Raw genomic sequence first — 27,873 nt, forward strand, 5'->3', positions numbered from 1 at the left:
AACAGCTTTATTGAGGTATAATTTATATACCAAAAAATGTGCGTATTTGATGTATATAATTCGATGACTTTGGACATATGCATACACCTGTGAAACTGTCTGTTACCATGATTATAGTGATGGTTTCATGTAATTTTATGCTTTTATTTTTTACATTTAAATCTAATTTTTTTGAATTTATAGAGGTACATGGTGTGAGGATTGGATGCAACTTATTTTTTTTTTTTTCTAGATGAATTTACCTGTAGCATTGATTAACATTTGAATCCAGTGTTTGCCTGTTAGGAATACTGCTTCTGTGAACATACTTCCACATGTCTTATGTTGATCATATAAAAGTATTTTTGTTGGTTAAGTACCTAGAAGTAAACTTGCTGGGTTATAGCATATATATATATACACACATATAATACGTTCAGCTCTGGAAGATACGAGAGAATATTTTCCAGGATAGTTATTTCAATTTATACTTCCACCAGAGTGTACGAGAGCCAATTGCTCTTGATATTTGCTGTCTTTCTCATTTTAGCCATTCTGGGTTTTGTGGTAGCATCCATGATGACTAATGAGATTGAACATCTTTTGCATATTTATTGACTGTTTAGATATCCTCTTTGAAGAAGTACCTACTCAAATCTGTTATCTATTTTTCTATTGGGTATACCATCTTTTAAAATTGATTTATGGGTGTTCTTTATATATCTGGATGTGTCCTCTGTTGAACATAAGAATTGTGAAAAAAAAAAGACCAAATGGAAATTCTACAACTGAAAAATATATAATAACTGATATTAGGAAATCAATAAACAGGTTTATCATCATATTAGAAACATCTGAAGAAAGAAATCAAAGATACATCAGAGAATAATTTCCAAGCTGAAACTCAGAGGGAAAAGAAGATGGAAAACAAAGAAAAGAATATAAAAATATAATTTATATAACATATTATATAATATGTAATATATATACACAAATATTATATATATGAGATAAGGTAAAGAATAAAAGGGAGAAAATGGAGCAGAAGCAACACTTGAAGAGAAAATAACTGATACTTTTTCATCTAAAGTTCCTAACTTTCATGTGCTCAATAAATGTTAGCTATTATCACTGTCAATATTACTATTTTTCCTACTCTTGCTCCTAGGAAAGATTTATACTATTGACAATATCAGTGGAGTCCAAATCCACTAGGACATTTTTTCACCAAAGACCTTATGCTCCCGGGGCATTCCTCCCCCCTCCTCCCCCCTCCTCCCCCCTCCCCCCTCCCCCCTCCTCCCCCCTCCTCCCCCTCCTCCTCCTCCTTCTTCTCCTTCTCCTTCTTCATCAATAGTGTTATTGAGATTGCCATACTTTAAACCCTCCCATTTATTTCTTTTCTTTTTTTTATATTTACTAATTTGCTTTATTTTTTAGATTCTACATGTAAGTGATGTCATATAGTATTTATCTTTCTCTGACTTATTTCACTAAGCATAATATTCTCTAGGTCCATCCATGTTGCTGCAAATGACAATATTTCATTCTTTTTATGGTTGAGTAATATTCCATTGTATCTATATACCACATTTTCTTAAACCAGTCGTCTGTTGATGGGCATTTGGATTGTTTCCATGTCTTGGCTATTGCAAATAGTGCTGCTATGAACGTTGGGGCACATGTAGTTTTTTAAATTAGAGTTTTCTTTTTTTCTGGATATATGCCCAGGAGTGGGATTGCTGGATCATACAGTAGCTCTACTTTTAGTTTTATAAGGAACCTCCATACGATTTTCCATAGTGGCTGCACCAATTTACATTCCCACCAATAGTGCAGGAGGGTTCCCTTTTCTCCACACCCTCTCCAGCATTTATTACTTGTAGACTTTTTTATTAAGAAAAATCTGAATATTTTATTTTATTTAAAATTATTTATTTATTTTTGGCTACATTGGGTCCTTGTTTCTGTGCATGGGCTTTCTCTAGTTGTGGCGAGCAGGGGCTACTCTTCCTTGCTATGCGTGGGCTTCTCATTGCGGTGGCTCCTCTTGTTGTGGAGCATGGGCTCTAGAGCGCAGGCTCAGTAGTTGTGGCGCATGGGCTTAGTTGCTCTGAGGCATGTGGGATCTTCTCAGACCAGGGTTCGAACCCGTGTTCCCTGCATTGACAGGCGGATTCTTAACCACTGTACCACCAGAGAAGCCCAATTTGTAGACTTTTTGATGATGGCCATTCTGACTGGTGTGAGGTGATATTGCATTTTGGTTTTGATTTGCAAAATCAAAATTTCTCTGATAATTAACGATGTTGAACATCTTTTCCTGTGCCTTTTGGCCGTCTGTATGTCTTCTTTGGAAAAATGTCTATTCAGGTCTTCTGCCCATTTTTTGGCTTTTTTGATGTTGAGGTATATATTTTGGATATTAACCCATTACTGGTCAAATCAATTGCAAATATTTTCTCCCATTCATCAGGTTGTCTTTTCATGTTGTTGATGGTTTCCTGTACTGTGCAAAAGCTTTTAAGTTTAATTAGGTTCCATTTGTTTATTTTTCCTTTTATTTCCTTTGCTTTAGGAGACAGATCCAAAAAAATATGACTAAAGTTTATGTCAGAGAGTGTCCTGCCTATGTTTTCTTCTGTGAGTTTTATGGTTTCTGGTCTTAGATGTAGGTCTTTAATGCATTCTGAGTTTATTTTCGTATATGGTGTAAGAGAATGTTCTAAGTTCATTCTTTTACATGTAGCTGTCCAGTTTTCCCAGGATCACTTATTGGAGAGACTGTCTTTTCTCCCTTGTATATTCTTGTCTCCTTTGTCATAGTAAATCCCCCCATTTAAAGTGTCCAATTCAATGCATTTAGTATATTCAGAGTTGGTAACCATCCCAATAATTTAAAAACATTTTAATCACTACCATCCCCTCCTCCAATACAAAAAACAAAAAAACCCAAACCCTGTTCCCCTTAGCTGTCAAACTCTGTTAGCCAGTAATCTACCTTCTGTCTCTACAAATTTGACTATTCTGGACATTTCATATAAATGGAATCCTATAATATGTGGCCCTTTGTGACTGGCTTCTTTCACTTAGTATAGTGTTTTCAAGGTTTATCCATGTTGTAGCTTGCGTCAATACTTCATTCACTTTTATTATGGAATAATATTCTGTTGTATGGATGGATGGATGCTTGGATGGATGGAGGTACAATAAACTGAGATGGGGAAGACTGAACGAGAAGCAGATTTTTGGAGAAAGACTAAAATTCGGTTCTGTAACATGTTAAGTTTGAGGTGCCTAAGAGCCATGCAAGCTTATTTGTCAGGTAGGCAGTTGGATGTAAGGTTTTGGAGCTCAGAAGACTGGGAGGGCCTCATGATATAAATCTGACACAGGGTTTATACTTATAAGAATATCACCTGGTAGCATTTAAAGTCATAGAAATGGATATGGCCACTGAGGAAGAAAGATGAGAGGAGGGCACTCCCCTGAAGCATGCCCACATTTAAGGGCCAGATGGAGGGTACAAACAGCCAGAGACGTGGCAGGTGGAGAAGGAGGGGCGATGTCTTGGAAGGAGTAACCACCAAACTCCACCCCGAGGACAAGGAAGATGAAGATTGGAAACAAACCAAATAGTTTGGTCTCTTTGGCAACCTGAAAGCATTCACTCACTTTTTACTCAGAAATGAAGCTCCAAGAGTAGCGTTTCCCCTCCCCACAGTAGTTTCTGCACATCCCTTTACAAGCACACGCATACACAGCCTTTTAAGTGCTAAACGTGTTAAATCTGGGTGATGTTTCAATTTTTGTTTTTTTGTTTTTTGCTTATCTACGTTTTCTCATCTCTCTACAGCAATAAGTATTACGTAGTAACAACAACAACAAAAATCCATCGTGTTAGATGATAACATCTGCCTGTTCCTGAGCACAGCGTGGCCAGAAGAGCAGCATCGCTGTAAGTGCCTGTTTCTCCCTCCCTGCCATGGACAGGGACGCAGTGGCAGGAATGATAATAACAATCCTTGCTATTTATTCTGCACACCCTTGCCTTTGTTCTGGGCTACTGAGCTGGGAGCTTTGTGTGAGGCTCGGGATCTCTTGTATGAATCTGGGACCAGAAAGAAATGAGGGCTCTTTACCATATCCACCTGGAGGCTGCCTGCTAAGTGCACTGTTTAATTTAGAAGTGCCTTTTATCTTAGATCTCTGGACCAGCTAAAGTTGTGGTCACTGTTCCCAGCAAGGACTGGGGGAAGGAGGGGTGGAATTAATTAAACTTAGAGGAAGGGCCACTGAAGGGCGGAGTTAAGGTGGAAGAGAGGAGAACCCTTTAAATAAAGGGCGCACATGGGCTGCCCAGGAGCACACCCTCCACACCCTCCACCTCCTCCGTGTTGTCTGTGAGAAGGAGCCAAGCCCCAGGGAGATGTTGGAGCCTGAGGAGTACAGAAGGAGAGGTGAGCACGGGCATCCCTGGCCCTCTTCCCTGCTGCCACTCTCGTAGGAACTGCTGCTTAGATTTTGGGGTATCTTTTTTTTTTTTTTTTTTTTGCGGTACGCGGGCCTCTCACTGTTGTGGCCTCTTCCGTTGCAGAGCACAGGCTCTGGACGCGCAGGCTCAGCGGCCATGGCTCACGGACCCAGCCGCTCCGCGGCATGTGGGATCCTCCCGGACCGGGGCACGAACCCGTGTCCCTTGCATCCGCAGGCGGATTCTCAACCACTTCACCACCAGGGAAGCCCTTTGGGGTATCTTTTGACTGGAGTGTTAGAATTGCCTTCTGAGAGCTGACTTCCACAAAACTTTTCCTGAGAAGGGAATGTGGGATCAGGGTTTAAAACTCTTCTCAACCTCTCTTTCATCCTCCCCCTCATACACCAACTCTCATGTGCGTCCACACTACTGTGCCAGACTTTTCCTTTCTTCTTTCCCACGGAATAGGGGATTTGGGTTTCTGAAATACTAAATGGGTAAAGGGGGATTATTCATGTTCTGAAGTAGAAAAGAATTTCCCTAAGTCTTCTGCAGTCATGCAAAATCTCATCTTCCTTCCTCTTCATTTCTCTGTGTGTGAATCTGTCTGTAGAGTTCTTTCATTTAGTCATTCATTCCATAAATATTTAAAGAGCACCTACTCTGTCTCAAGCCTTGTGTGATGAGCAAATCCAAATGTTTATCTTGTCTTCAAGCATGGCTGTCCTAAGAGGGAAAGTAAGTAGTTGCTTATAATTTCTCTCTCCATAAAGTTTTATATCCTCATCCCCTCTAGTAGGTTATTTTGCCTAAAATTTCTTTGCTGTAAGGCGTGGTCCCATGTTAAAGTTCAACTTTTCCTCTCTTTCCTCTACCCAGACATAGCTCACTAAGTGGCTATCAGTCTTTTTTTTTAAAAAAAAACCTTTTAATTTTATATTGGAGTATAGCCAGCTAACAATGTTATGATAGTTTCAGCTGCACAGCAAAGTGACTCAGCCATACATATACATGTATCCATTCTCCCCCAAACTCCCCTCCCATCCAGGCTGAATGACTATCAGTCTTTACACTTCAGTGGACATTAGCTTATTCCATTGCTTTCCAAAGGCACTCAGCCGAGGGCTGGTGTTATCAGCTGTGGATGTTTATCCTGTGGATGTTTATCCTGTGAGTGGAACACAAAAACATTCCATATGGTCCCTGGGTAAGTGGAGGGCTAGGTCCAGGGCTCTCAGAACTCTGGAGGGATGCTGCTGCAGTTATGAAAGGCATAGGGCCGTTGGAGGGTTGGAGGAGAGCACAAAGAAGAGAGAAGGGTGCTGGAAGTTTTCACAGTTTTGTCTGGGACTGGTCCTGCTTATAAGAATTTTGTATGAGCTGATGCAGTGGGAAGACATCGGGTTCCCTTTCCTTGTCTCTCTCCCTCTTTCTCCCTCTTTTGCAGGGGGAAAAGGAGGCTAGTGAGTACTAAGGAGGAATGATAGATATTGAGAGAGACACAGAGGGAGAGATGAACACACAGACACAGACACAGAGAGGAAGAGAAGCAATGAGAGAGAGAGAAAAAGAGACAGAGATGAAGAGACAGAGGCTCTGAAGACAGAGACCCTTTCCTGGAGAAATGAAAGGGAAGAAAGAATAGATAATTTGCAGTGGCTTCAAGTACTCGACTTGGCTGGTTTTCTTCCTTATTCTTTTATTCATTCATTTGATAAAATTTGTTGAGCATCTGAAAACTATTCTAGGTACTGAGGTATTGGTGGAGGCAGAAGCGAGGGAGATAAATTGATTAAGACATGGCCCTGCATTTCCCCAAGATTTCAGGCTAGTGCAGGGTTCTTAGTCTGGGCCTATGGCTGTGCTTTGGGGAGTCCATGAGCCTCAGAAATTACACACAAAATTGTGTGTATACAAGTCTACCATTTTAATCAGATTCTCAAAGAAGTTCATGGGTCCAAAAATGTGGGGAATTACTGGTCCAATGGGAATGGTGAACAAATACATTTTTTACCTTTTATCAGAACCTAGTGTGGGAGCTTGCCATCTGTGCCAACAAGGAGTATAGGGGGTGTGTGTGCATGTGTGCAATTTCTGGATAGAAAGAGCCACAGCGTTTCTACTGAATCTGTAAGGTGATGAATGCATAGACCCTCTGTTTTTTGAGAAGAAAAGAAAGGTGGGAGAGCTGATCAAGATTAATATGGAAAAGGGAAGTGGAGGAAAAAGAAATCCTTTACTTTGGTGTTAGAGCTTGATGCCTTGGAGATTTTCCCTCTTATTCATTTATATAGAGTCACACACTCCCTCCATCATTCATTCACTCCTTTGCACACTTTTAAATTTCTTAATTGAAGACAAGCTGTGTGCTGGGGGTCAGACCCTCCGCCATTCAGCCCATGAATCCATCTCCTTCTTCACCCAGTCTCCTGATCCCGATGCTAGGGCGATGGGTACAAATTGGCCAGGCCCAGTCAGGGGACATGAGCCTGGCTTCTCTGCCTCCCTTGTAGGAAAGGAGATGGTGGATTACATCTGCCAGTACCTGAGCAGCGTGCAGGAGCGGCGGGTGACTCCGGATGTGAGGCCTGGCTACCTGCGGGCCCAGCTGCCCGAGAGTGCGCCCGAGGAGCCCGACAGCTGGGACAGCATCTTTGGGGACATTGAGCGAATCATCATGCCCGGGGTGAGACGCAGTCACCACAGGGTGATTCTGGATGTCGGGGTGTAGGGAGGGGGAGCCGATGGGCCGGGAAAGCCTTGGGTAACCCTAAGATAAGCCCTCAGCCCCCTTGGCCACCGACATCCCAGACTGTCTTCTGGGCATATGAAGGGTCGGGACTTTGACTGAAGTTAGGTTTCTGGTGCCAGGGCTGACCTGTAGAGTTGGGTAGGGAGCAAGACGGAGTAAGGACTGCATCCCAGGGCCTGTCTGACAGAAGGGTGGAAGTCGGATGGGATGAGGTGAGTAGTGAAGATTGGGCCTGAGGGGGAAGGACGAATGTGGGGAGCAAGATGGAGAGAGGAGGTGGGAGATGGTCCCTGAAGCCCCCGTTGGCAGAGCCAGGGAACTCTCCTACAGAATCCTGAGACGTGCCAAAGGGAAGGAGGGAAGCCAAAGCACACCTCTCCGAGGGTACCCCGGTTGTCAGGTTGGGTGGGCCGGGAAGCTGAGCAAGTCCTGGTCAGCCCCCTCCTTTCTCCTCCAGGAAGTGGGAACCCCGTCCTTCCTAACCAAGGGAGGTCTCCTGATTGAACTGCTTTTCAAGCGTAGGAAGGAGCTTTCCCTGAATCATCTATACTCTCAGTGACAAGGGGCATAGCCTGGTGACAGTGCTAGTGGGGCCAGGGAACAGACAGAGGCTGGCTGACGCCTGGGGCTTGTGCTGAAGCTGCCGTGTGCTGTGACAATGTCCCCGACCACCAGGAGCTGGGCCAGGCGCTCCTGCTGAAAGTGTACCATCCTCCTCTCACAGAAGGGCTGCCTTTTATTGTGCTCCACGCCACGTGCCAGGCACTGTACTAGCCACATGGTAGACTGGCTTGTTTTATCCCCAAATGACCTTACGATCCATGTTTTATGAAGAAACTGAGGCTCAGAGAAGTTAGTTGTCTTCCCAGAGTCACAGGTCTCCCTGCTTGGGGCACTGGTGTCATGAACCACGTGTGTCCAGCAGCTCTTCCCCAGGATGACTTGATATTTGCTCCCATCATCCCCAAAGAGCTTTGGACTTGGATGTGACAGAAATACACCTGGAGGAGGGGGTGAGATATTTCTGTTTTCTTTCAAACACAGACAGAAAGTGACGGCAAGTTTGTACAAAGCCAAATATTCATCTCTCTCTGATCATTCAGCCTATTTCGTAAGCATATTTTGAAAATTTCGGTATCAGTAAAACTCTACCAGGGAGGCTAGCTCCCCAATAAGATTATCTCATGGATTTCATTCTGTAAAATGTAATCCGTGGAGGGGCCAACCGTAATTTGGTAGTGACACTGAAAGCAGCTGTCAGAAGAGATGGAAATGAGCTGATTCATTAAACTGAAAGAAATTCCAGCAGTTGCTGGGGGTACGATTAAAGAGGCTCATTTCTGGACCAAGAGGTCTGTCTGTTTTGATAAGCATTCCTCTGGCTTATCTTATCTTATGTATCTTATTAGAACAGACAATTGCCTCTTGATAGGGCCAGGAGGTGGAAGTCCTTCTCCGGGGTTTCCAAAATACTGTCACTAGTCACATCAGTAATGAAGACCCAATCTTTCATCTCATCTCTCAGGCTGCACCAGCCTCTGAGAGTTGGCCTGAAAGCCGTTGGCCCTTTGCTTTCTCATTAGGGTCAGCACCTCCTTTAAAACTGGATTAATTTTCCCCTCCATGCCACCTCCTGGACACAAGGAGAAGAAAAACTGTCTTTTTGCTTTAATTCCAACCCTGGTTAGAGAAACCCCACCTAGTCTTCATGAGGGAGGGAGAGGAGAGCAAGGGGAGAAGGCAGGGTGCCATCCTGCTTAGGTGCTGGGCTCCAGAGTCAGGCAGCCCTGGGTTTCTGACATCTGTCCCTATGAGGTGTACGTGATCATGGGGATGCTGTCTCTCTCCACCAGCCCCAACTGTTATCTGTAAAACAGGGATAATGTTAGAACCTACCTAATAGGAGTGCTGTGAGAATTAAACAAGATAAAGCATAGAAAGTGGAAGATATTGTCATTACCTATGACGCCGTCTGCCTGGTGAAGGTTGGAGGATGAGGTCTGATTATCTGAGTCAAGTCAGGATATGTGATATGTCCATCACCATGTGATTAGCTTACTGTTAACATTAGTGCTTTACATTTTACAAATTTCCTCCCAGGCTGATCCACACAACAACCCCAGGAGACAGGGTTTATTTTATGATGAGGAACTGAGGTTGAGAGAGGTGCAGGGGAGTATCCTGGTTTTATGAGGTGGGAATTGGATGAAAAATTTGGGATTCCCCCCTGCTTAGGAAAAAAAATTAAGAATGGATCTTGAAAGAGACCCATGCAAACATGGGACCTTGACGCTTAAGTTCATTAGCTTCACAATAAGTCTACGGGGTCACACAGCTGGTTACGGCAGGGGTAGGACTGGAACCTGTGTCCTTGGGCTTAAATCTTACGCTCCTTCTACCATACACACTGTCCAGGACACCGTCCTTGCTCTTAAAGGGTTAAAGGGATTTGTGTACATGAAATAACTCGATAATACACTAAAATGTTATCTCATGAGTTCTCAGTAGCGTGAAACATCTCGAATGAGAACATTCCATGGGCTTGCAGGAAGGGATCAAAGGCAGATGGGGACCTGGGGAAGGGTTCATGGAGGAAATGAATATTTAGTGGCTTTCTAAGAGTTAGCAGATTTTGAAAGGTCCCATCTGTATGAGAAGTGCCTTGCTGTCAGGGGACACAGCTTTGCTCAAAGACATGAACGCAGATACCAACAGGGTATGATTGTAGAACAGTGAGATGAAGCCAGATTAGATAATCAGTGTGGCCAATGAGCCACCGAAAATGTTTCCGAGAGCAGTTGTAGGAGGCCCTTCCTGTCCACGGGCCCCTCCTTTCCTCCGGTTAATCTAACTGTGGGCTCAAGGGTTAACCTGGAGGCAGTTTCCCATGCCCTTGGGCTGGCACTTCTGTCTTCTAGTCTCCTCTCTCTGTCCCCACTGGGAAGCTAAGGACAGCTTTGAACCCAGGCACACTGGCCCTCTGCAAGAGTGCATGCCCAAAGAACTCTGGATACTTTTTGCAAGAGACTGGATGAGACAAGCAACCTGCTCTTCCAGAGTTCACAGTCTCCTCTTCCTCTTATTACTGGGTAGGAACAGTGTGGGGGGTAAGCTTTGGAGACTAATGCAAACACTACCCAGAATCCACAACTCTAATTCCCATAGCAATTTTCATCTTGCATATTCCCTTCTGGTCTCTGCATGTGTGCAAAGCTCCACTGATGAGCTAGCTCATCAGAAACGTGGGTGGCAAGAACACTGTGACTATGCCTTACTTTTATGGATTTGTGTCACTTGTTGGTTGTCTTAAAAGTGTCAGCCAGTCTCTAGAGTGGGTGCTGCCCCTTGCCAGGGAGGGTCTCTAGAAGAGGAAAGCCTCCGGTAGCTGCCCCTGGTGCCACCCGTGTACATGCTCTGCTTCCAGGTGGTACACTGGCAAAGCCCTCATATGCACGCCTACTACCCAGCTCTCACCTCTTGGCCATCACTGCTGGGAGACATGCTGGCTGATGCCATCAACTGCTTGGGATTTACCTGGGTGAGTAACCATGGCTGCAGCTATAACCAGTGGAAAAGGGGACATGGCAGGAAGTGAAATGCTGGGGCAGACATATTTTGTCCGGATCTCTGAACAGGGTTTCAAGTTAAATATTAACAATGGCTACATTACTTGAGCTTAAGCTTTATATAAATGATCTCATCTTATTCTTTAACCCTGTGAAATTATGAGTAGTGGCCCCATTTTGTAGGGGCGAATTAAGAAATGAAGGCTGAGCTATTTGTCATGAGGTGGATAGACCTCGAGTCTGTCATACAGAGTGAAGTAAGTCAGAAAGAGAAAGACAAATACCGTATGCTAACACATATATATGGAATTAAAAAAAAAATGTCATGAAGAACCTAGGGGTAAAACGGGAATAAAGACACAGACCTACTTGAGAATGGACTTGAGGATATGGGGAGGGGGAAGGGTAAGCTGTGACAAAGCGAAAGAGAGGCATGGACATATATACACTACCAAACGTAAGGTAGATAGATAGTGGGAAGCAGCCGCAGAGTACAGGGAGATCAGCTCGGTGCTTTGTGACCGCCTGGAGGGGTGGGATGGGGAGGGTGGGAGGGAGGGAGATGCATGAGGGAAGGGATGTGGGAACAGATGTATATCTATGACTGATTCACTTTGTTATAAAGCAGAAACTAATAAAAAAAAAAGAAAAAAAAAAAGAAGTGAAGGCTTAAGTAATTTATCTCCCCAAGACCAAATAGTTCATCGAGACAGAGATGAGATTTAGACCAAGATCTGGTTATTGCCACAATTTGTTACACTCTCTAAACACTTTGGTGCCTGTGGGTACAACCTTCCCCTTGCTCTTGTCTTTGAGGGGTTAGGGATATGCCCTAAGGCTTCCCTTAATAACGCCTTAAGCACCAATCAGCTTTAAATTCTGTCACAAGCCTCCTAGAACAGCTCTCTATTTTAAGCCTGAACTGTTATAGGATGTGTGTGTGTGTGTGTGTGTGTGTGTGTGTGTGTGTGTGTGTGTAGGGGTGGGTGGGTGGAGTGGGTTGGAAGCTGGGAGACTTGCTATCTTTTCCGGGAGGAAGTGTTTTCTTTCTTAGTCTTAAAACTTCCCCCTGGCCTTTAGAATGCTTTTCAGCTGGGTATTTTAGGGACTTGGGGGGCCAAATGGAAGCAATCATTTCTAGGGCTGTTTTTCCATTGGGCCTTGGAGTCACAGGAGAATCCACCTAATTGAGGATGGCATGAACCAAAGCCCCACATTCTTTCCCCTTTCTGGTTTGGCAGAGGATGAAGGCACCACAGGACCTAAAAGTGACGCCTTTTCCAGGGACAAGACAGGCCTGGGGAGGGTCAAGGCAGAGACGGATGTGTTTCTGGGGCTGGTGGGGACATCTTGGTGCCCTGGGGCAATCCAGATGACATTGTTTTCCCTCTTTCAGGCTTCCAGCCCTGTGTGCACCGAACTGGAGATGAATGTCATGGACTGGCTGGCAAAAATGCTGGGACTTCCAGAGCACTTCCTGCACCACCACCCTAGCAGCCAGGGGGGAGGCGTCTTGCAGGTGCCTCCATTGGCAAAGCTCTTCCTAGCATAGGGACTAAGTAGGGAAAGATAAGCCAAACTTGCCCGGGTGATTCTCATGTTTTCCATGCAGTTTCCCCCATGTCACTCACACTACCACCGTGCCTGCCAGCACCATCACCATTACCATCATAACTATCATGACTGACACCACCATCACTGACACCACCAGCTCCACCACAGTCCCCACTCCCACCTTTGCTACCACTACCATCTTGACTTCCATTGCCTTTATACCATGGCCACGAGTGTCTCCACTCTTCTTTTAGTTTTTCTTTGAAAAAAATTAAAAAGTCAACACATTATCACATTTCTAGTATTACTTGATTCAAGCTTCTTAGTTTATAATCTGACATCTCCCCTCTCTTGTCCCATTTTACACCTTATGGTAAGTAGACAAGAGAAGGCAAGAAGAGACTTCTTTCCCTCCCTCTTAGGTCCAGGAGATTTTTGGCAGTGAGAGAAATTAACAATATAGATCGACGTATCTTATAATCCTGTCTTTTGAATATCTGTCAAATGACAGTTGTTCAAATATTTCTTTTTTTATCAAGAGTAGTGCAGCATAGTGGAGCTTGAGGGGTGCCTCCTGTAGACTGTGCACGTTGCTAGGTACTTTTGCATCTATAAACCCTTGCCATTCATGAGGGTTTGGTTCTGAGACCTTTGAGAACCCCCAAATTCTTGAATTATTCTGTCATGTGTAATTTTCTTGATCTTATGATATATAAGATAGAGAAATAATAATAATAATAATTCCTTCAAAAGGTGGATGTGAGGATTCAAAGATTTCTTCTATTAAATAAAAATAGCCATGCTGCCCTGAGATGAGAACTGGAAAGTTTGCTGGGCCCATTTGCTAAGTGACTCCCTCTCTTACTCCAGTCTTGTACCAAGATTAAAATCTGACCCTCACAAGAAAGACAAATTACTGCATGTTGTGGACCTTCTGTTAGCAGATAGTTATAGCTTCAAATATTATATCTGGAAAAACATGCTAAATGCCTGCTGGGCATGATCTTGCTTTGCATCTAATTATCTCAAGAACCCTGTAGGTAAATAGTGTCATCCCCAAGTTTTGACATAAGAGCACTGAAGCTCAGAGAGGTTAAAAACTTGCTCCAGGTCACGCAGCTAGCTGGTAAGTAGAAGAATGAGGATTCAAACCTGACCCTGTCTAAATCCAAACCATGCTTTCTCCTGTATCCATCAGCCACATGAACTTGGTTTAGTTCTGTAACCTCTCTGAGCATCATTATTCTCATAGGTAGACAGGAATCACAAATGTCGCAGGTTTGATGAGGAGCAAATGCGATAGCAGGAAGTGTTTTGTGAACTATGAATAGCTATACAGATGGAAGGTGGTATTATTATATTATTATTACTATTCTGCTTGCTTCCTTACTGTGGAGTAATTTTCAGCCACTGAATATCTTGTGGGATCTGGTCTATAGCATTTCCTGTGACACAGTCTCTAGGCTTTTCAGCAGGGAGCAATCAGCTGTAGGTCACCTAAGGATTTCAAGAAGCAAAGACACCAAAGACTGAGCAAATGAATGATGAGAAACCATCAAGATTTCTGTGAAGTTGCTGAGGTGGCCCCCAGGATTCCCACAATCATGGCCAGAGCAAAATCCTACCTAACCCTTTTTTGGTTAATCAATACTCCCACTCTGGTAGGCAGCTAAAGGGATGCTCTCTATTTTATAAATGGAAACGAGCCTTCTGGAGGGGTAATATTAGCTCAAGGTCACAAGAGCCATCGGCAGCAAAACTGAGGCCAAAGTTATCTCTCAAGTAGGCCAGGACCCTCTCTCTCTCTGGGATATCTCTGTGGAAACAAACTCCATTTCCATACCTAATACACTGAAAGTTCTTTTTTTTTTTTTTAACATGGGGAGCGAACATATCTCCAAGCAGACTTGTATCTAGCATTCTCTGAACTTTCTCTTTTTGGTCTTTGTGGCCTAATAAAGATGTTGAAAATTTGCTCTCATTACTTCCCTGAAAATTATAGGAGAGGGAGGTGTCCCAGGAATGCATAGGAAGTTGTGAATGTAGAGTAGGCATGTGAGCTGGGGGGAAGGGCAACTCCTTAGGCAGGAGCTGTGTACTTCCTCAGGAACAGCTATTAAACACACACACACACACACACACACACACACACACACACCCCTTCAAAACGTGGGGCAGTTGCCAAGGGAATACATGGAGAGGCTGCCCCTGGGAACCTTCTTCCATTGCAGAGCACAGTCAGTGAGTCCACCTTGATCGCCTTGCTGGCAGCAAGGAAGAACAAAATCCTGGAAATAAAAGTGTCTGAGCCCGGGGCGGATGAGTCTTCCCTGAACGCCCGGCTTGTTGCCTATGCCTCCGACCAGGTGAGTTGCCCAACAGAAGCCAAACCTTCAGGTAGGGCTTGGCTTCTGGAGTCTTAGTCCTTGAGTGATTTCCCTGAGGACATGAGCCCGCTGGGTTCAGGACAGCCCAGGCCTCAGAGGTTGTCCAAGGAACCCTGGAGGAAGACAAACGTCAAATGTTGTGTTTGCTTGCCTTCGTCTGGTGTCAGCAGTTTCTGGGAGTGCTCATTCCAGGATGACTCTGCTAACAGCTTCCCATTGTCCTTCTAGGCCCACTCCTCGGTGGAAAAGGCTGGTTTGATTTCTCTGGTCAAGATGAAATTTCTGCCTGTGGATGACAACTTCTCACTCCGAGGGGAAGTTCTTCAGAAAGCCATCGAGAAGGACAGAGAGCAGGGCTTGGTGCCTGTCTTTGTAAGTCAGACCATGTTCTGAGCTGAGAATGATAGAGCTGGGAGGTGAGGAAGGAATTTTGGCAGAATTCAGGTAAGTAACATGCTGCAAACAAGAGCAGACAGGTCCTCAAATACAGTGTTTTACAAATTATGAGTTAGTGTGTTAGGAAAAAAATGTTGTGGGTCAGAACCAACATTAAAAGAAGAAAACAAAAAAGAAATAGAACGGAAAATATGAGAGTACGTTCCTGTGTTGAGAATATGCATTGTTTGGTAAAACTTTTATTTCAAATACACATGTGTATATGTCCCAGGTTGCTGTACAAAATGTATTTCTTACTGTGGGGCATGGTAAAATACAGTGTGAAACATACCCTGTTCTAGTGGGATGGATGGGGTTGATAATATCTGTGATGAAATCTTTTTTTTTCAGGCCGAATGTGTCACACGAGCCCACCTTCCCATGTTAACTTCCTCTGTTTTCCTCCAGGTCTGTGCCACACTGGGGACCACTGGGGTCTGTGCATTTGACTGCCTGTCAGAGCTGGGCCCCATCTGTAAGTGTCTGCCCTGTCTGTCTAGGAAGACAAGTAATGAGTTTTAAAATGTTCCCTAGAGCAAGAGCCTGAAAGCAGCTCAGTGCAATTCTCTGGTCCCTCCGTGGTCAATGCACAGAGTGTAGGAAGAGCCACCAGAGGTCATGAGTACCTTCTTGCAGGCAGCCACGTCACTGCTTTTCCCAGTGGTGGGACCAAGGGTTAGAGCTGACCCCCTTGCATCCTGTCCTCAGAGGCAACAGTGGGAGGACCTCAGGTCTCTCACTCTCTCACTTGTATGTTGAAATCTGCTTAAAGCAGGACATATCCAAAACACAGGGTGAGTGAGTCAGAGTGGAATATTTTCTAGTCTAGGCTGAGAAAATGAAAACGAAAAGGTAGGGTAGGGGAAACCACGGGGTGAGGGGGAGATAAAGGCAGAAAAGAAACCCAAATGTGATTGTTCAAAACCCTCAAGTGAGAAACCCACTAGGAAAGAGAGACACCCCCTCTCTAACATTTGTATTAGATGCATTAACATTGCTCTCTGGGCCAGTGGTAAGGTGGTTTCTGTTCCAGAAAGCTCTGGGTGGAGGCCAAGACGGTGTCGACCCTCTGGTCAGTGAGAGAAGAGGCCAGGGTGAGGCTCCATAGGCTTTCCCTGCAGGGGTGGCCGTGCCTCACTCAGCCCCACTCCTTGCACTGACACCCTCCCCCCACGTCCACATGCCTCCGTGTCTCATTCAGCCATGGGCATCTTTTCCCAGCCCTTCCCTTGCAGCCCCCCAGCTGGCTGGGCCAGGCAAGAGACGTCTTTTAGCTGGCTGGTGGCAACCCACTCCCACCCCCAGTGACACCCCCAGTGACACCCCCAGTAGGTGATGTTTGCCTCCTCAGGTGCCAATGAGGGGCTGTGGCTCCACATCGATGCTGCCTACGCAGGCACTGCCTTCCTGTGCCCTGAGTTCCGGGTGTTTCTGAAGGGCATCGAGTACGCCGATTCCTTCACCTTTAATCCTTCCAAGTGGATGATGGTGCACTTTGACTGTACTGGGTTCTGGTGAGTGTGGCAGCCAAGCTCCCAGCCTGTGGGAAAGCCATCCTCAGCTACTAATGCCCATTTGGAAACCCACAGGGTCAAGGACAAGTACAAGCTGCAGCAGACCTTCAGCGTGAACCCCGTCTACCTCAGGCACGCCGACTCGGGTGCGGCCACCGACTTCATGGTGAGTGGCCGGGAACGGGCAACATGGCAGCCTCTGAGATGGAAACGGTCTGAGTCTGATGAGGGTCTCCGTCCCTCACACTATGAGCCCATCCCATAATATTGCCACTGTGTACCTTTGGTTTCAAGCTGTGCCTAAGCATATAGAATGGAACCCAGAAAACTTTAAAACCCTAGAGAATGAAACCAACCTTTGAGGTAGGATGCGAGTTTCCTGAGTATTTGTGGCATTTAAAAATTCTCCCAATTTCCTTCTCCCTCTGTCCTGGATATCTTCTCTGCTCACTCCCGAGCAGCAGGGAAGGGTGGAGAATTTCCATGGATAGGAAAAGAGGCTCCTTCCTTAAACTGTTTTCATCCTTTTGTCCCCATCGAGGCACTGTGGGAGGCTCCACGGTGGGGATGGGGCAATAGTTATCCTTCCCGAGGTTCTAGATGCCTCCAAGCATTCCTGCCTTGCCCACTAGCTGCACCTCAATCTCTCGACCCTGCCCACATTCTCAATCTGTACTATCTCTTGGGGTAACAACTTCTTCAGATTTACTCCTCAGTTTGAAAATGAGCCCTTCCTTTAATTGTAGGGGAGACAGGGATGTAAACTAATAAGTTACATATAACATGGCCAAGGCTAGGCAGAGTGAGACGAGCTTGATTTGGAATTCCATACCAGCAGTGGGCTTTTGGGAGACATAGTGGACCTCTCTCAGCCTTGACTTTCTCATCTGCAAAATGGGCATGGTGGCACTGATTTCACAAGGTATTGTGAGGCTGCAATGGGAACATACATGTAGATCACTTCTTACTGGGAATGTGGTACATGCTTAATAAATGGTAGGTGTGATATTTCTAAAAGCTCTACTTTTAAGCTGCAGAGATTTGTTATATAGCGAAGAGGTTAAAAACACAGATTACCTGTGTTTGAATTCTGGCTCCTCCATTTATTAACTTGTGTGGTCTTGGGCAAATGGCTTAAGCTATTTAGGTTTTCTCATCTGTAAAATGAGGGTGATAATAACAGTACTAGCTTCTTAGTTAGGTTTGCTGTGAGGAATAAATGAATTAATACAGTGAAGCACAGAGAGCAGTGTCTGCCATCTGGGAGTCATTCTTTGTGAAGAGATGGTTCTGTCTTCTCTCCTTGGGCTAAAGTTTCTTGCCCTTTTAGTCCTAAAATAATCACTGCATCATCTCTGGATTATATTGGTTATTCTCCCTCGGACCAGTTCACACTTTCTTTAGATTTTTTTTTTAAAGCCTTTTTATTGGAATTTCAGGCAGTGAGCTTGTAGTGGTTGGGGAGGACCCTCCAAAGGTTGATAAAAATAGAAGAATAATGGTTCTTTCATCTCCACTGCCCTGTCTGATGGGTTTTCAGCACTTTTTTAATTAAAAAAATTTTCACAGCAGCCCAAGGGCCAGATACCTTTAGGGATAATTCTAGGTTTCTCCCCTGAGTGTGAAACAATGCCCATTTTTCTTTTTTTAAATTAATTAATTTATTTTGGGCAGCATTGGGTCTTTGTTGCTGTGACACGCTTTCTCTAGTTGCATCGAGCGGGGGCTACTCTGTTGCAGTGTGTGGGCTTCTCATCGCGGTGGCTTCTCTTGTTGCGGAGCACGGGCTCTAGGCATGCGGGCTTCAGTAGTTGTGGCTCGCCGGCTCTAGAGCGCAGGCTCAGTAGTTGTGGTGCGTGGGCTTAGCTGCTCCACGGCATGTGGGATCTTCCCCAACCAGGGCTCGAACCCGTGTCCCCTGAATTGGCAGGTAGATTCTTAACCACTGCACCACCAGGGGAGCCCAATGCCCATTTTTCTATAAGTGAACTTGGATCATCGTAACTTAAGAGCATTTTCTTACCTTGGCCCATTTTGGATTTTATGTTACTTTTTCGTGTTTTTGTTTTTTGTCCGCAACAGTATCTCAGGATCTTTTTGTTGTTCATTCCCATCAGTTTGGAGATTTTACAGTGCTCTCTCTCTTCCAGATCACTTATAAAACTATTAAATTATATTTTTCTTAACACTGGTCCAGAATGTGCTACTTTATCTTTTCCTTCCCTCACCTCTAATCCTATGGATTTAATTTTTAAGTCTCAAAGAAACTCCTAGAAAACTGAAGCTGCTGTCTGTTATGATCCTGGGGGTCTTCACTGCTACTTTGCCCCTTGCCCCAAGCTCTTTTTCACCCAGGTGGCTGAAGCTTTAAATAAAAGCTCAGCCATTTTGAGATGAGCCAGAAATAGAGCAGCATCCTGGGAGAGAAGACTTAGGGACTTCATCCCTCGGGCCCTGGAGCCACCTAAAATCAGGGCTAGAGTCTTCTGACATCAGGAAGCTCCCTCACCTCCGCCCAACTAGTGGAGGAGGAATTGTCTTGTTCTTGGCTGTGAGACCGGCAAAACCTTGAAAGGATGCAGAGGAGACTTGGGAATGGCTTGAGTTAATGAAGAGCCATGTCCAAATTTCCTGTTCCAGCAGAAAAATATCTGCTAGAACCACCCTGCCGGGTCAGCATGGATTGGTTTTGGAATACTGACAAGAGGAACAACTGGGGATATGGTCAGACTGTAAAGAAATCAAAATTAAAATCATCTCTGCCTCTCATTTAATTGGCTCGTGAATTATTGTAGTCAATTGGCCATAACCATCTGGAAAACAATGTTTTCAGAGGTCACTATTATCCATTCATTAGTCTCCATCTGGAGTGTCCATCTAACAAAGGGTGGAGTTGACGCTCTCCCTGTTACAGGGAAAAGAGAGTCCCCATGCTGGTCCTCAACCCTGGAGTTTTTTGCTTGGAAATCAAAGGCTTAGTGCTTGATATAGAGAAACATTGTCCATCAACTATGTTGATGTTGGACAAGGGGTCATGTCCAAACTGTGCCTGGGTCAGGAAACTGGGGCAAAGGATGAAGGTGTGCACAGTTTTGAGGATTAGGCAATCCTGTAGAGGAACAGATAAATATTCGATGGGAAAAATATTTATTTTTAGTCAACAGAAATTGTGGTGATGCTTTCTGACATTTGAGGAAGAGGTCATTAGAAATCACACTACTCATCAGAATAATTGCAAATGTGTGCTAAACCCTTTGCTCTGTTTACAGATCTGAGAAATCGATTTGGAATTGGTTTGAAAATTTTCAGACCTTTGGTGCCTGCAACCTTGAACTTTAAGCTCTGTTGAATTTGGTCATCAGGAACAGAGGGTCAGTTTTAGTCTAACAAAGTCCGAGATATAGATGTTTATTTGCAGTCTGAGGGCTGGTGTCCTCCTGAGGGCATAGAACGTCACAGGAAATATAAAGTCAGGACATTGAAATTAAATAATAATCATCTTGGTTCTAGGCAGAAACACCATTGTGATTTGTGGCTCACATTTTTATCATCTAAATAGCCAGGACTAATTGACAACTTCCTGTGAAGCTCTTCACCCTGGTTCTCCTCACACCACATCCCTGGAGGTGCTGTTCATTCTTTGTCTCACGAGGAGCCAGTGAGGCGGCAATGCCCAAGTAAGAGGTAGAGATGGAGGAGAAACCCAGGTCTGTGAGGCTCCAACATCTGAGCTCTTGAACCCTATACTTTACATTTTTGTGGGGAAGAGAAATCAAACTCTATTTTCTGCTATTCAAGGTAGCTTAGGTTCTTTTAGAGAAAAAACGTATTGCCCCTATCTTGAATTTCAGCCTGGGATGAAATTTTTTTTTTTTAACATCTTTATTGGAGTATAATTGCTTTACAATGGTGTGTTACTTTCTGCTTTATAACAAAGTGACTCAGTTATACATATACATATGTTCCCGTATCTCTTCCCTCTTGCGTCTCCCTCCCTCCCACCCTCCCTATCCCACCCCTCTAGGTGGTCACAAACCACCGATCTGATCTCCCTGTGCTATGCGGCTGCTTCCCACTAGCTATCTATTTTACGTTTGGTAGTGTATATATGTCCATGCCACTCTCTCACTTTGTCACAGCTTACCCTTCCCCCTCCCCATATCCTCAAGTCCATTCTCTAGTAGGTCTGTGTCTTTATTCCCGTCTTACCCCTAGGTTCTGCATGACTTTTTTTTTCCTTAGATTCCATATATACGTGTTAGCATACGGTATTTGTTTTTCTCTTTCTGACTTACTTCACTCTGTATGACAGACTCTAGGTCCATCCACCTGACTACAAATAACTCAATTTCATTTTTTATGGCTGAGTAATATTCCATTGTATATATGTGCCACATCTTCTTTATCCATTCATCTGTTGATGGACACTTAGGTTGCTTCCATGTCCTGGCTATTGTAAATAGAGCTGCAGTGAACATTGTGGTACATGACTCTTTCTGAATTATGGTTTTCTCAGGGTATATGCCCAGTAGTGGGATTGCTGGGTCGTATGGTAGTTCTATTTTTAGTTTTTTAAGGAACCTCCATACTGTTCTCCATAGTGGCTGTATCAATTTACCTTCCCACCAATAGTGCAAGAGTGTTTGCTTTTCTCCACACCCTCTCCAGCATTTATTGTTTCTAGATTTTTTGATGATGGCCATTCTGACTGGTGTGAGATGATATCTCATTGTAGTTTTGATTTGCATTTCTCTAATGATTAATGATGTTGAGCATTCTTTCATGTGTTTGTTGGCAATCTGTATATCTTCTTTGGAGAAATGTCTATTTAGGTCTTCTGCCCATTTTTGGATTGGGTTGTTTGTTTTTTTGTTATTGAGCTGCATGAGCTGCTTGTAAATTTTGGAGATTAATCCTTTGTCCATTGCTTCATTTGCAAATATTTTCTCCCATTCTGAGGGTTGTCTTCTGTTCTTGTTTATGGTTTCCTTTGCTGTGCAAAAGCTTTGAAGTTTCATTAGGTCCCATTTGTTTATTTTTGTTTTTATTTCCATTTCTCTAGGAGGTGGGTCGAAAAGGATCTTGCTGTGATTTATGTCATACACAAAAATAAACTCAAAATGGATTAAAGACCTAAATGTAAGGCCAGACACTATCAAACTCTTAGAGGAAAACATAGGCAGAACACTCTATGGGATGAAATTTTTAAAGCAGCATTTAAAGCAAAGTGTCTTCTCCTTGGTCCAGGGTCATGGACTTGGTTTCTACCTGTGCTGCTCTTGGACAAGGGTTTGGTCACATGACGAGGAAGCCTTTGTGTATCTTGCCTTGGCTTCTCCTTAGCAACAGCCTTGGGCATCATGGTGACACTGTGCATCCCTGGAGGGTTGTGCAGACAAAAGATGATAAAGCTCAGGAGTGTGTGTGGGAGCAGCAGGGGTCCCTGTCTCTAACCATGGCACTGTGCTCCTTTGTTCTAGCACTGGCAGATCCCCCTGAGCAGGCGGTTTCGCTCTATTAAACTCTGGTTTGTGATCCGGTCCTTCGGGGTGAAGAATCTTCAAGCACACATCAGACATGTATGTAGTGGGCAGGCCTTGGGAGGAGCCCAGGCTCGCTTTGTGGCCTACTGGGGAGGAAAGCTGGTTTCTGCTCTGCAGACCTTTCCCGGGGGGATGTGTGATGTATGGCTCAGGTGCCTGGGCCTGTTTGTGAGCTCCTGGGACTTGATGATTCAGGGCGGCTGTCTATTTGCTAGCTAGAGGATCACTGAGCAGAAGATGACACTGAGGGCTGTCTGGTGTCTGTCCCCCACTTGACTGTCTCACCATCCCTTCTGCTATCATCGAGCACTGGGGAGGGATGGCCCGAGAGCCTGGTTTGCAGAGAAAGAAATAGAAAGTAAATCAAATGGCAGCTTGTGGCCAGGGTAGGAGCCTATCTTTTAAAAAATTACTCTGATTGTCATGGCTGTCTGAAAATGTTAGTCACTATTATGGTTATGCCAGAAACAGGGCTCGCCTGGCTTAGACATGTAGACCTGCAAGTCTGGAACAAACATCCCTGCATGATGTCAAGAGGTATTTACTGAAGGCATATTTGGTACAATTTATTTCAACTCAATTCAACAACAAAATTATTGTGCTAGGAAAGAGACCCAGAGGTGAATGAGACAGGCACAGTCCCTCTGTCATAGTCTTCATGGAAGAGGTGGAACTTAACTAAGAATTTTGGTCAGCAGCAATTTTCTCTCATTTTTATGAGTGCCTATGAGAAAGACACAGTTATTGATAAATACAAGAGGGTTACTCCAAAGATGTTGGCCTTCATTCCTCTGCGTGTCTTTCCCTGGCCACCTTTCCTCTAGGGAACTCCGTCCTCATTAAGCAAACACAAGGCCAAATGCAGTGGTTGAATCAGTATGTATGACTGGCTTACTGTTGGTAACTTTACATTTGTTATCAACATCAAGGTGTTGGTCAACTGGATGTTCATCAACGAGTGGCTGTCACCCAGGGACATTAGGCATTTTTGCTCTCTCCCTATCTTCAGACTCGAGACGGGAAAGTAGGTAGCTGGGGGATGAGGTGGTGGAGGTTACAGGTTATCATCTTGTTCCAACTCAGGACTGGATATTCAACGTGCAGGTGCTGGCTAATGACCCTCATGCTGCCTCTCCCAACTCAAAGCCCTGAATTCCCATCGGCTCCCCTTTGCCTACACTAGGCCCAGACTCCTGGGCCTGGCTTTCGAGGACCCAGTTATCAGCCTCTAAGCTCAGGCTTCTCACTGATCCATTCCAACTCCATTGTCAGTGTGCCTCTGCACCTTCACCTGTGCATTGCCCTCTTGGATTGCCCTGTCTTCTCCAAATGTTGCTAATGGATTAAGTTCTGCTTCTCGCAGGAGCTTCCCTGACTATTCCATCTGCCCTCGTCTCTACTTGCTCGGTATTCCTAGGACCACCTACTCAAGCACACCTACAAAACTGAGCTCTAAAAGCTACCAATGTTCCACAAAAGTAAAGGGTGGAACTAAAATGAAGTTGTTTGATGTGAGTTAATTTTATCTCTTCAGCTTGACTGCGATCATAATTATTTTTACTTGCACAGTGTCTTAAAGAAATAACTTATAGGGTTTCATTAGGTTCTTACAACAATGCTTGGGGCAGTCACCCTGATGAACCCCATTTTATGGATGAGGCTCAGAGATGGTAATTGCCCTGCTTAAGAGAGGAGGGCCTCTTTCTTTACAGTTCTGGGCTATTTTCTATTATGTGAGCTCTTGAAAGTCATATAAAACCAAGTTGTGTATCTCCCTGTTATAGATTAGTGCTTTAGAGAATGGGATATGGGTTTGATTTTTTAGTTCTACCCTTTACTGTTTGGTGACCTTGGACAAATTACTTAAACTTTTCGTGTTTGCCTTCCTAATTTATAAAATGAGAAAATGACAATGCCTCTCTCAAAGGTTTATGGTGATGATAAATAATACATGTAGGACTTCCCTGGTGGCTCAGTGGTTGACAGTCTGCCTGCCGATGCAGGGGACACGGGTTCGTGCCCCGGTCCGGGAAGATCCCACATGCCGTGGAGCAGCTGGGCCCGTGAGCCATGGCCACTGAGCCTGCACGTCCGGAACCTGTGCTCCGCAACGGGAGAGGCCACAACAGTAGGAGGCCCATGTACCGCAAAAAAAACCAACAATCAACACATAAAGCCCTTACTTAGTGCAACACCTAATATTCCACTGAGTACTCAAATATTTCCTATTCCCACTTTCTCTTCCTCCCCTTCCCCTCCCCCTCTCCTCTTCTCCTTCTTCTTTTCTCCTCCTCCTCGTCCAATTTTTCCTTCTTCTAATGATAATAATTCAGCATTGTCGTCACCATCATCTCCTATTACCTACAATAGGAGTTTGTAAACTATTTTTTAAAAGGCAGATAGTAAATATTTTTGGCCTTGCAGGCCATATGGTCTCTGTTGTGAGTATTCAAGTCTGTCATTGTAGCACAAAAGCAGCCATACACGGTACATTAACAAATAGGCGTGGCTGTGTTCCAAAGAACTTTATTTACAAAAACGGGTGTGAAGGAGGTGGGGCTCTATTTGGCCTGGGGGCTGCAGTTTGCCCGCCTCTGCCCTAGGATGGTACAGAGCCCTGGTTGTAGCCCTGCTTTCATCTCCCATAAAGGTAAGTGGTTTCTGGTGGCGGGATGCTGCCTGTGCTCTTTCCTCTCTCCTCTGGCCCCTCTTCTCTCTTGTTGCCAAGAGCGTGTGTTACAGGAGACAACAGAGCATGGTAGGGGGTGTGCTTGGTGACCAGAGACCTGCATTCTGCCACTGCTACCTTGGGGATGGCACTTTCCTTTGGCTCTTTCTAGAAAATGAAGAGGTTGAACAAAGATGACTTCTGGCTCTCTTTCCTTGCTCAGAAGTATCAGTTTCATGGTCTTTGGCTAGCCTGATTCTGGATCTGTACCTGAGATGTCTTATTCATGTAGACTTAAGAAACATTTACACAGAAAGATCTCAAAATTGGCAGGACAGGATGGAAATGGGCCTGGAGGGAAGGAGGCACAGGGGAGAATCATGACAAAATTAGAAAGTAAGCTGCAAAAGTATAAAACAGTAAGGAAACATTTAACAGGGTGCTTTCCCAGAGAGAGCCTTATGACTTGACGATGAAAAATGCTTAGGGTAGGGATTGGAGACCATTTTAAACAGACCATGCAGTGGAGAGAGAAAGTGGTTCTGGATCGGGTTTTAGCAACTTGTTAGCTAAATCCCTTGACTTCTCTTGAAAGAGTACCCAGTAGGAGAACCAGGTGATAGCAATTACTTAGAAAATATTTTATTGAGATCCTTCTGGATGCCTGGAGAAATTTTTAAAAATGAGAGAAAGGGCAAGTCCTGTCCTTGTTTAGTTAGTAATACTAAGTAAAAAAAATAGGAAATTAAAAAATTATAACTTCAGTGAAAGATTAATATGGTACAAAGCTTTAAAACTTTTTGTGGTAAAATATAGATAACGTAACATTTACAACTTGAACCATTTTTAAGCATACAATTCAGTGGCATTAAGTACACTCACAATGTGTGCAACTGTCACTGCTATTTCCAGAACTTTTCCCATCATCCCCAGCAGAAACTCTGTACCCATTAAACAGGTCTAAAGCCTTCTCCATGGTGTACATGATATGTAAAAATACGTTCTTTGTGGAATGTCAGAAAAAAGGGGATGAAGGGCATTTGAGGTGAAAAGGTCTGAGAGGCAAGGGGAAGATGTAGACTTAGGATATGGCGGCAGGGCTGCTGACAGCTCACATGGTGCCTTTATGTACAGGAGAAACAAAAGTCTCTTCCTCTGAGCATTTGTAGCCCGTAAGAGGCACCTGGCTGGGAATGCAGAACATGGGCTGGGTTGTGGCCCCTGCTAGCCCTCTTGGCTTGTCTGTAAGCCAAGATATGTGAAGCCGGGATATGAGGGTACATTGCCTTGATGGCAAAGCACATGCCTTCTGGGACTTCCCTGGTGGTCCAGTGGTTAGGACTCCGCACTTTCACTGCCGAGGGCCCGGGTTCAATCCCTGGTGGGGGAACTAGGATCCCACAAGCCTTCTGGTTCTGGGGGTGGATTGAAAGAGGCCCCTGAGACATGAGTTCTCAAAGTGGAGCTAATGTGACAAGAAATAGGGAGCCATTGGAGGTTTTATAGTCTGGAATATGAGCAAAATCAAATGGAGAAGAAAATCAGGCAGAAGCCACTTAGGTCTCTATAGTTCAAATGTGTGACTGGTTTAAACCCCTTTAACAGTGTGGAAGTTTACGCACGGTCGTCTCTTGCCTGTTATTAATCTCAGTTCTCTCGATGTTCGCAATTCCAGGGTACTGAAATGGCTAAGTATTTTGAATCCCTGGTCAGAAACGAACCTTTCTTTGAAATTCCTGCCAAGAGGCACCTTGGCCTGGTGGTTTTTCGTCTAAAGGTAATGCCATCTTCCATCTCATGTGAAGGATGTTATTTGGTAATTTTCAGCCTCTTGGAAATGTAAATACTGGGCTTCTGGAGATGCTTACAGGGAATGTGATACAGACTTTACTTCTCTTTATCCTTCAAACAGGGTCCTAATTGCCTCACAGAAAGTGTGTTAAAGGAAATAGCTAAAGCTGGCCGTCTCTTTCTCATCCCAGCCACTATCCAGGACAAGCTGATTATCCGTTTCACTGTGACATCCCAGTTCACCACCAGGGATGACATCCTGAGAGACTGGAATCTCATTCATGATGCTGCCACTCTCATCCTGAGTCAGCATTGTACTTCCCAGCCTAGCCCTCAGGGGGGGAACCTCATCCCCCAAACCAGGGGCCCCAGAGCCTTGGCCAAGGAACTGTCCTTTCCATCTGTCAGCGGGGCAGGAGATGACCCAGCCCAGGCCAGGAAGATCATCAAGCAGCCTCCACATGTGGGAGCCAGTCCCGTGAGAGGGGAAGGCAGCCGCCACCTTGAAACCCTGCTGGACCCACTCGATGACTACTTTTCAGAAAAGGCCCCAGACCTCACCAAGCACAAGCTGTCCTCCTTCCTGTTCAATTATTTGTCTGTGCAGAATAAGAAGGCAGTGCGTTCCCTCAGTTGCAACAGCGTGCCTGTAGGCGATCAGAAGCCACTGCCCACAGATGGCTCTGTGAAGAATGGCGGCTCCTCCCGAGTCAGAATCTTTTCTAGGTTTCCAGAAGAGATGATGATGCTAAAGAAAAGTGCCTTCAAAAAACTAATCAAGTTCTACAGTGTCCCCAGCTTTCCTGAATGCAGCTCTCAATGTGGGCTCCAGCTGCCCTGCTGCCCTCTGCAGGCAACAGTTTAGACCAGGGGGTTCAGCCAGAGTCCATGAATGTGTTTCAGGGAGTCTCTGAAGCCCTCAAAATTGTATGCTGAATTTATGTGCTTACGTTTATGTGCATTTTTCTTGGGAGAAAACCAATGATTTCTTATCAGATTCTCATAGAAGTTCATGACCTATGATAGGATACAAATAGAGAGTTTAAGCCAGCATGATCCGGAAGATTCCAGCAGGCTGGTCAGAGAGAAAGGGTCTAGGGTGGTGTATTGACAGGCAGCTTCTGTGGTTTAGCTTGTGACACTGAAAGCTTGTGACACTGAAACTTTCAAGTTTCATGAAATATAATGTGGAAATAAATTGTGCTTG

At 44.7% G+C, this 27,873-nt stretch overlaps 1 protein-coding gene across 2 annotated transcripts; it reads left to right on the forward strand.

The window, feature by feature from the left end:
* Window positions 1-4,408: 4,408 nt before the first annotated feature.
* HDC (histidine decarboxylase) lies at window positions 4,409-27,836 on the forward strand (the record flags this gene model as incomplete). 2 transcript variants are annotated; one of them, XM_079700690.1, is made up of 12 exons in its annotated part: window positions 4,409-4,439; window positions 6,970-7,142; window positions 10,633-10,746; window positions 12,171-12,293; window positions 14,560-14,694; window positions 14,944-15,087; window positions 15,559-15,625; window positions 16,502-16,664; window positions 16,740-16,830; window positions 22,145-22,243; window positions 26,551-26,652; window positions 26,788-27,836. In XM_079700690.1, the coding sequence occupies 12 exons, from the start codon at window positions 4,409-4,411 to the stop codon at window positions 27,529-27,531; spliced, it is 1,986 nt and encodes a 661-aa protein (XP_079556816.1). In that variant the 3' UTR covers window positions 27,532-27,836. The 2 variants fall into 2 exon arrangements, with proteins under 2 accessions (XP_079556816.1, XP_079556817.1); XM_079700691.1 differs by lacking the exon at window positions 22,145-22,243.
* Between the last annotated feature and the right edge of the window lie 37 nt (window positions 27,837-27,873).

The sequence above is a fragment of the Hyperoodon ampullatus genome, assembly GCF_949752795.1.
Source record: "Hyperoodon ampullatus genome assembly, chromosome: 3".
In the NCBI taxonomy this organism is placed as follows: domain Eukaryota; kingdom Metazoa; phylum Chordata; class Mammalia; order Artiodactyla; family Ziphiidae; genus Hyperoodon; species Hyperoodon ampullatus.